The sequence below is a fragment of the Rhagoletis pomonella genome, unplaced genomic scaffold, assembly GCF_013731165.1.
Source record: "Rhagoletis pomonella isolate Grant_MI unplaced genomic scaffold, Rhpom_1.0 Rhpom_scaffold_00464, whole genome shotgun sequence".
Lineage (NCBI taxonomy): Eukaryota > Metazoa > Arthropoda > Insecta > Diptera > Tephritidae > Rhagoletis > Rhagoletis pomonella.
The window spans coordinates 51,262-60,532 of record NW_023459018.1 but is presented as its reverse complement, the minus strand read 5'-3'; the positions used below and the strand labels follow the sequence as shown (position 1 = coordinate 60,532).

The 9,271-nt window shown below is 45.3% G+C and overlaps 1 protein-coding gene across 1 annotated transcript; it reads right to left on the bottom strand.

Annotated features, from left to right (window-relative positions):
• Positions 1-1,634: 1,634 nt before the first annotated feature.
• Positions 1,635-9,265, bottom strand: LOC118750932. The gene is made up of 2 exons (XM_036485682.1): positions 9,128-9,265; positions 1,635-2,923 (listed from the first exon to the last, which is right to left on the bottom strand). Exon 2 carries the CDS (start codon positions 2,915-2,917, stop codon positions 2,336-2,338), a length of 582 nt encoding a protein of 193 aa, XP_036341575.1. The 5' UTR covers positions 2,918-2,923; positions 9,128-9,265; the 3' UTR covers positions 1,635-2,335.
• Positions 9,266-9,271: the final 6 nt, after the last annotated feature.

Here is a 9,271-nt window from a genome sequence, read left to right as displayed (position 1 = left end):
GACACCCTGTATATAATTATGTTTGGTGGAGTTTTATTTTTTTTTTTCTCTTTCCTGCCTGAGCGCATCTGACGACAGCTAGCGATATATATATATATATGTATGTATGTGTGTTCTTTTGGGTTTCCTAAGAGATGAGTTGCTTGCTTTTTGAGGGCAGGGTGTACCTTATGTTAGCACATGTGTATATGCGTACAAATGGACGTTTGATTAATAGGGTGGCTCTGATTTGTAGAATTGAGATTTTCTGAATTTATTTTTGTTGAGTTTAACGCAAAAAGAGGGCTAAGTGGAATGTTTTGTTTTTTTTATTTTTAAGTATTGCGATGAGCACAAGTTGCATATACTAATGTAAATGGGATTTGTCTATACAAATGTATAAGTAAAATAATTGCTGGCGATCAAGTGGCGGGAAAAAGTTCTGACCAAAGATGCAAAGGGTGTATGTATGTTTACCCCTGCAAGAACAGTGACCATCATTTGACAAATCATTTGACTGGCAAGGCTGATAGAGATTTCTGTCACTGGCTACCTACAAGTTTCTATCACATTCTAAAGCGCAGTGTGAAAAATCTGATGTAAACATTTGTGTACATATGATCTTCCGTCTTCCTCCAACTTATGGCCTTATATATTGGTCTCTTTTTAACCAACGCAAAATTTGCAAATGTGTTAGTAAGATAAATGAGAATGAGTTAGTTTCCATCACACAATTCTTGTAGGGACATGTACATATACGTATGTACATATAACTCTTCGCATATACTTTTTTGGGTTAGCGGTTTTATGTATATAGTTACATATGTATATAAATACGTTTGAACTCACGATTTTGCAAAAGGGAGCTAGGCGAGAGCTGAATATGTGTACATACATGCGCGTATTACAAATGTGCAATAGCGGGAATTTTTAACGCCACCCCAGGAGGAAATTGAGACTCAAAGGCGTTTCGAGATATGTTTACCCAGTGAGAAGGAAGATATTGAGCGGGAAGTATTTATGCACATATGTAAAACGTAAGTTTGTTTTATATATGTATGTATGTGAGAGTACACTTTAGCGGACTTTATCAAACTGTGGGTGACAAATAGCGGTTTCCATATAAATTAGAGAATAAACGGTAAATCCTGTACCGTTGGTAAACGAATTAGATTACAGTTTGATAATGGCTTGAAAAATCCGCTAATGTGCTTTATGTATAAGTATTATTAAATGTTGGTCAAACTTACTTTGGCTTCCTGATTTTGTACCACCTGTATGCTTTTTTTTGTCGCCTGTACCTTCCTCCGCTGTGATTGGTGTGAGCGATGCTCCCTGTGGGTCCCTGCTGCTTGCGTATTTCAGCACTAGGGTGGAGGCACCTTTTAACTTCCTTTTCTCGTCTAGGTATAGCGGGGATGTGGTTTTTTGTGCGGCGCAGGTATGCTGCTCTCGCCGTTATTTTTAGATTTTGTTTAATAGTTTTTAGTTTATATTGATTTTGGTTTTTTTTTTCTTGTTTTGCGTTTCGGACGACGGTTTTATGTATTCTGTAGTTTTTATTTGTTCACTTTTTGTAGCTCACCGTTATTTATTATAAATTTATTATTATTATTATTTTTCGCAGGGCGCTGGGGCCTGCGTTAGTTGTGGGCGGCGGAACGGCGACTCTGTGGGGGATGCTGGCTAGGTGGTGTGACCACCCGGGAGCGATGGGTTGATTTTCCTGGACGGCGCTGAAGGCAGTCTGGAGATGGCTGAACGACGTTGGCGTGTAGTTGGCGGCTGTACGGCACTGGCGGACGTTCTGCACCAAGGACGCTATGGATGGAGCACGGGGACACGCAACCGACAGCGGCTGGAACGCGGTGGCACTGATAGGGCACTATTACTCGCGCGACCGTTTCAACGCGAGTTGTATAAAGTTGGGGTTGGCTCAGCGAAATAAAACACCGAACTAATTTCGATTTAAAAAAGCTTTGTATTTAATTCACGTTAGTCAATTTTGCTACTACAAATTTGCGGGCGGACCGAATATGCCGAGGGCAAGTAGAACAATGAAAAACTACAAAATTCTTAAGCGAAAACAAATTTTCTGATCCGTCCACGAGATAGATATATATGTACATTTATATTGTTTTGACAGCTGGTGATAGTTCAAGTGAGCGAGTAGCGCACGCGTTGCCAACTACCCGGTTGGCTGATGGGGGTTTTCACGGTGCGAGTTAATTTTTATGAGTTCAAAGTTACAATTCGTAGAAATATTTCAAGTCTAGATAATTCAATAAATACAAATGGTTAATGCGGTGTGCGTGCGCTAGTCACTCACTTGAACATCCTGCCCCGCCTAGGCGCGCTAGACGGCTAGTGCCACTTTCAGCTGCTCCAGCGCTCTAATGGCCTCATCCATAAGCCGATTTGCCATCTTTTCTCGGAATGCAGCGGTATGGAGCCCTGTTGCCGAACGTTTGACGGTGCGTGGTTGTGGAATGGTGGCTGCAGTCGGATTGTAGCGATGGGTAGCGGCCTGGGTAGGTGGGTTGCGACGATCGCGAGCGTTTGAGCGGGAGGCCGGTGTCGGAGGTGTTTGAGTTGGAGGTGCGGTGGTACGGCGATGTGGCTGTGGTGGCGGCGGGGCCCGATGAAGCATCGTGTGGTGCGGCAGTGCACATATCCTGCACGTGATCTGGGATGTGCATTCGCTGGTAGCGTGCGACAGTGCCAGACAGTTGGTGCAGTAGTTATGGGCCCGCGCCAACAAGTACCGCTGCGCTGGCTGCATCCTTCTGAAGAGCGGGCATGTTCGTAGCGCGTGGTGACGCGCGCAAACTCGGCACTTCTGATAGTCAGGGCTTGGGCGCCCCCCGCGGTCGCTAGCGGCCACAAACACCTGCGAGCGGAGTGAAGTTCTTGGTGCTGGTGTGGGTGCTGAATCCATTCACGCCTGTAAATAGTTGTGTAGATATATAATTTTAGTGGGACGTATATCGAGTATCGTGGGTCATGAGACCGAGAAGTATATAATTGTTATTTTGGGGAAAAGGCGCGTATGGTGATTGAAGGCGAGACAAGTTTACGATCAAGCGGTTTGTGGCATAAGTGGTACAGAATCATGATGATGGTGTAGGGTTACTCGGTCGCATTGGGACTGAGTGGAAGTTCGGCCGGTGGCAAAAAACATAATTTAACTATCGGCCGTGTGAGAATGCCGGTTTGAGTGCGTACCTCGACAACACGAATGTGGCCATCGGGGCCGGGCCGTGTCCTTTCGATGCGTCCGAGGCGCCACTCAGTGGGCGGAAGCGTATCGTCGTTGATGAGGACGCACTCGCCGACTTTCGGCTCAATACGGGTGTCTTTCCATCGGTGCCGTTTGTGCAGGTCCTTGAGATAGTCCTCTTTCCATCGTCGGCTAAACTGATGGTGTAGAACTTTGACCTTTTCCCACCGATTGAGTAGAGATAAGTTTTCATGGTTCGATTCAGGAAGAGACAACAGGGGGGATCCCTTAAGGAAATGCCCGGGGGTGAGTGCGGTAAAATCTGAGGGGTCCTGAGATAGGGGAGAGATGGGTCGTGAGTTTAACACGGCTTCTATTCTGATTAATAGGGTGGTAAACTCTTCGAAAGTGAATTTATGTGATCCGGCAGTCTTCTTGAGATGCGTTTTGAAGCTTTTGACTGCGGATTCCCATAAACCACCCATATGAGGGGCGCTGGGGGGAATAAATTTCCAGTTTATACCTTGAGCGGCATATTTTTTGACGATTTCCCGGGATACTTCTTTCGAGAAGGTGATAAACTCCTTCTCAGTGGCTCTTTTGGCACCGACAAAGGTTTTGCCGTTGTCACTCATCATGGTGGCGGGATAGCCTCGCCGGCCAACAAAGCGAGCAAATGCAGCCAGAAAGGCCTCTGAAGTTAAATTCGAGCACAACTCAAGGTGAACCGCTTTTGTCGTGAAGCATACAAAAACGGCCACGTAGCCTTTCACGAGGGTGGGCGATCTTAGCATGGAAGCCTTCACCTGAAAGGGGCCAGCAAAATCAACACCCGTTGTGGTGAAGGGCGGAGCGAAGGTGCATCGTGAGGGTGGCAAGGCTGCCATTATTTGTGAGCGCATTTGCTGCTTGTGGACAGTGCAGGGTTTGCATTGAAAGATGCACTTTTTTATGAGTGGCTTGAGCCGAGGGATATAAAACTCCTGTCTGATCGCCTGCTGCATAAGACGGGTTTCGGCGTGCAAGAGCAGCTCATGCAGGAAGCGTAAAAAGAGTGCAGCATATCGGGATTTCTCGGGAATAATGATGGGGTGGCGTTCATTGTAGCTTAGCGTTGAGTGCGCCAGTCGACCGTTCACACGTAGAAGTCCATCTTTGTCCAGAAATGGGTTTAAGGTGAGAAGCGGGCTCCGTTTATCGATCGGCTTCGACGCTAACAAATTCCTCTTTTCGTTGGAGAAATATCGAGATTGAGTTAAGGCGATGAGCTGGACTTTAGTGTTTCGGAAGTCATCGTGCGCCAGAGGTAACGGGTGGACTATTATGTGGTTTGTTCGGGTTTTCAGAGTCCGTATGAATCGAAAAACGTGAGTCAAAACCCGGAGTGCGCGGGGGAAGGAGGAGAAACGATCCAGAATGTCGGGTTCTTCTTCGGTGGTGTGTAACGCTTCAATTCGGCGTACTTCGGGTGGATTGTTGATTGTGCGTCGTGAAGCTTTCGGCCAAGATTCCGCGGGGCTGGTGAGCCATTCCGGACCCTTCCACCACAGTGAGGAGGCTGCCAAGTCGAGAGGTTTACATCCTCTTGTACCCATGTCGGCGGGGTTATCGTGAGTTCGTACATGCCGCCAGGTGGCATTTCCGACCAGATCGATTATTTGCGCGATTCGATTCGATACGAAGGTTTTCCAGGTATGGGGTGGCTTTTCCAACCATGAGAGCACAATTTCGGAGTCAGACCACAAAATCAAAGCTTGCGGGTGGAGATGGAGCTGGGATTGGACGACCGACACTAGTTTGGCTAGAAGAAGGGCTCCACATAGTTCGAGACGTGGTAAGCTGGTGGTTTTTAGGGGCGCCACTTTGCCTTTAGAGACTAGGAGGTGACACGTTATGTTTTCTTCTCGTATCGCTCTGACGTAAATATTGGCGCAATATGCCTTCTCAGACGCGTCGCAAAAACCATGCAGCTCAACAGGTTGGCCTGGAGAATAGTTCACCCAACGAGGAATTTGGATTGCTGTTATGGCTTTTAAGTTGTTCGCGAACTGCGTCCACTTGACGAGACGGATGGGTTTTACCTGTTCATCCCAGTCGGTTCCATCAAGCCATAGCTCCTGCAAGAGAATTTTGGCTTGAATCATTATCGGCGCTAGCCATCCTGCGGGGTCGAAAAGTTTGGCGACAGAGGAGAGGATTTGTCGCTTCGTGCTCGCTGTGGTTACTGGGATGGACTCAACGGTATATGAGAATGCATCTTTTATGGCATTCCATTGAATCCCGAGCGTTTTCGTCGTACTTGCCTTTTCGAATTCGAGAAACTGTGAATCGAGCACGTCGGCGATGGGAACGGTTTTGAGGATATCAGGATGGTTGGCCGTGATTTTCTTAAGGGGGAAGCCTGCCGACAGAAGAGCTTGTCTGACTTGAGAAAGGGATTCAGAGGCTGAGAGGATGGAGTGCCCACCCGAAAGTATGTCGTCTACATATGTTTCGCTCATTAGTATTGGGGACGCCATCGGGAGTGTGTCTTTTATATCTTTAGAGAGTTCGTGAAGGGTGCGTATTGCGAGATAAGGGGCGCAGTTGAGGCCAAACGTGACGGTTTTTAGTTTGAAATCTTGAATTGGACCTTTTGGGGAGGAGCGAAATATGATTCTCTGGTAATCTTGGTCCTCATCGTGTAATAGTATTTGGCGGTACATTTTTTCTACATCGCCATTAAAGACAAATTGGTACGTGCGCCATTTGAGGATTAATAGCATCAAATCGGGTTGGAGGGTTGGCCCGGTGTAGAGGACATCGTTTAACGAGTTACCGGAAGTTGATTTTTTCGATGCATTAAAGACAACACGCACCTTTGTCGTTCTTTTTTCAGGTTTTACAACCGCGTGGTGGGGTAAATAAAATGACGAGTATTTGTTTCCTGAGGATTTCTCATAGGAAGTTGTTTCTTCCATATGACCTAGTGTTATATATTCCTCGAGGACTTGGTCGTACTGGGATTTTAGCTCGCCTTTTTTGAGAAGATTTTTCTCCATACTGAGGAATTGCTGGAGAGCTGGGGCACGGGATCGACCTAAGGTGAGTTGGTCTGGGAAACTGTGCTTAAATGGGAGTCGCACTTCGTAACGACCATCAGATGTGCGTGATGTGGTGGATATATAAAAATCTTCACACACTCGCTCCTCAGAGTTGAGAGATTTGGGAGTGGGGATTTCTTCAAGTTCCCAAAATTTTCGAAGTTGGGAATCGAGATTCTCATTTAAGACTTCGTCTACTTGGGTCGAAAACGAGCTTATTTGATTGGGGACTTGACCACTAAGGATCCACCCAAATATGGTGTTTTGTGCTAATAAGTTCTTGGAGAGTTTTTCAACCCCTTCTAGCACAATTTGTGGGATCAGGTCGCTGCCAATGACTAAGTCTATTTGGGATGGGGAGTGGCAATTGGCGTCTGCTAAGGTGAGATGAGACCATTTTTCCCGTTGTTCTTGAGTGGGTTGGAACTTGGGTAGCAATTTGGTTAGCTGTGGGAGGACAATTGCTTGTGCTTTAATCCGTGTAGATAAATCGTTTGAGACAAGAACCAGAGAGCATAATTTTTTCGAGGTTTGGACTACCCTTCCACCCATTCCTGAGATTTCGAAATTGGAGGTTCGACATGGTAGTCTCAATTTGAGTTGCGCTTTGGAGGAGATGAAGCTCCGTTCTGAGCCCTGATCAATGAGGGCTCTTAGTTTGAAGAGTTCCCCTCTGTGTTCAACGGAGACGATTGCCGTCGGGAGTAGTACTTTACTTTCATTTTCGGAGTAGAAGGATTGTACCTGGGACTTATTTGAACACAATGGTTGCTCGTCTTGTTCTTCCAGAGACTGGGGAGTTTGGAGACTGGCACTGGTGGAGGTGGTAGTTGCCACTTGAGATGAGGCCCTATGCACTCGGGGAGTTGATGAATTTTTTGAGAGTGCGTCATCATGGAGTGATGAGTTGTGCCGTTCTTGGCAATGAGCGCAATTGTGAGGGCTTCTGCAATCTTTAATTAAATGCGATTGGGATAAGCAGTTTAAGCACATGTGATTATCTCTCACAAATTTTTTCCGATCCTGAATTGACAGTTTTTTAAAGCGAGAGCAGCTGTAAATGGGATGCTGAGAGGTTTTGCATAATGCACATTTATACATTGTGCGCTGCTCTGTCATATGAGATTGGATCTTTGAATGGGATTTATTGTGAGTGTCATGTGAATTATTGCTTTTAAATGCGTATGGGTTTTGTTTGGGGTAGCTTGTATGAGGGGGGATCGATTTAACCTTGGCTGGGCGCCACTGATCTACCCTTTCTACCACCTCATAGCGAGTAGTCAGAAACTGGTTCATCTGGGACCAGTTGGGGAGGTCTTTTCTGGAGATGAGAGATTGTTCCCACAGAGTTACTGTGTTCTCCGGAAGTTTGGAGGTGACCAGATAGATGAGGATGGGGTCCCAACTCTCTGTCGAAACTTGCTGGGTAGCGAGGATTTGAAGGCAGTTATTTACAGAAGACTGTAATCTCTGTATATCCTCGCTATTTTCAACTTGAATTGGTTTCAAATTCATTAGGGTTTTTATTTGGTTATCTACCAAGACTCTGCGATTTTCATATCGTGCTCTTAGGGCTTCCCATGCCAGTTCGAAGTTGTCATCACTTAACGGGAATTGTTTGACTATTTGGCCGGCTTTGCCTTGCGTTTTGTACCTGAGGTGGTACAACTTCTGAGCATTTGTGAGTTTTGGGTGGTTAATGTAGACCGCGGTGAACATGTCACGGAAGGACGGCCATTGTTCATAACCCCCGTAAAATATCTCAGTGTCGCAAGGAGGGACTTTTAAGCCGAAGCCTGTTTCTTCTTTGGGTTGTGATGTACCGGCATGGGGAATGGGATTACTCCTTTGTTTGAGTAACAGAAGTTGGTCACCTATCTGGGCTTTTGTGTCTTCATACATTATAAGACAAGACCTGTATTTATTGTACGCGGCTGACTTGAAATCTTCGGGGAGATCCTGATCTTCAGTTTCTAAGACCGTATCGTAAGAGATTTGGACCCGATTCCAAAAGTTATCGCAATTATTGTCTTTTATTTTCAGACTAGACTCGGTGTTGTCTTGGATTGGGGTGGACTTGAAACGAGTACAGTAGTCCATGAAATTATCTGTTTCTGATATAAATTTAATAGAAGCGAACGACTGCTTGGATTTCTTCGTGGCTGACTTTCCACTTGTACGCGTTGAGCGTTGGGACTCCGTGGAAGTACCTTGGGTTTTTTCATCGTCACTCATCTTTGGGCTTTTTGATTTATCTATTTGAGGGGCACCAAGCATTTGTTAAATCAAGAGAAAAGGGGGGTGAGTTGATCAGTTATGAGAACTAAAATGACCGCAATATAGTGTTCGCAACACGAGAAGTAATAGAAAAATTTGTCGCTTCGAAATATGTGTTCGTACCACTGTACCCGCCTGAGCAAAAAATTCAATCACCCTACCGCACTTTGTTATATTTGTATATATGTAATGTATATATGTATAGGTATATAAGTATATATTAATATTTTATGAGGGGTCAGAGATAAGCTGATATTTGTGGAGTTTATTAACTTTTAACTATTTAATATTTAAGTGAACGTTTGTGTGTGTGCATATATGTATGCGCGCTCATATATTAAAATTTATGTATGGAAAAAAAATGAGAGAGAAGTAAATACTCGCAGTTATTTTCACTTTGTTCGAAAGTACATATAGAAATATGCACCGTTTGCTGATTGCGCGGGAAAATATGAATATTTATATAGGAGATCTCCACAAATATTGCTTGTTTTATATATATATGTATGTGTATTTTTTTTCCTTTTTGGGCGTAAGTGGGGTTAAAAGAAATTCGTTTCTTACTTACGGCTTTATTTGGGCTTTGGGTACTTATGTGGTTGATGAAGATGATCCGCCTGGAGTGTTGCGGGCTGGTGTCAACAGGAGGCGACGAAGGACCAAAATCGCAGGGCGCTGGGGCCTGCGTTAGTTGTGGGCGGCGGAACGGCGA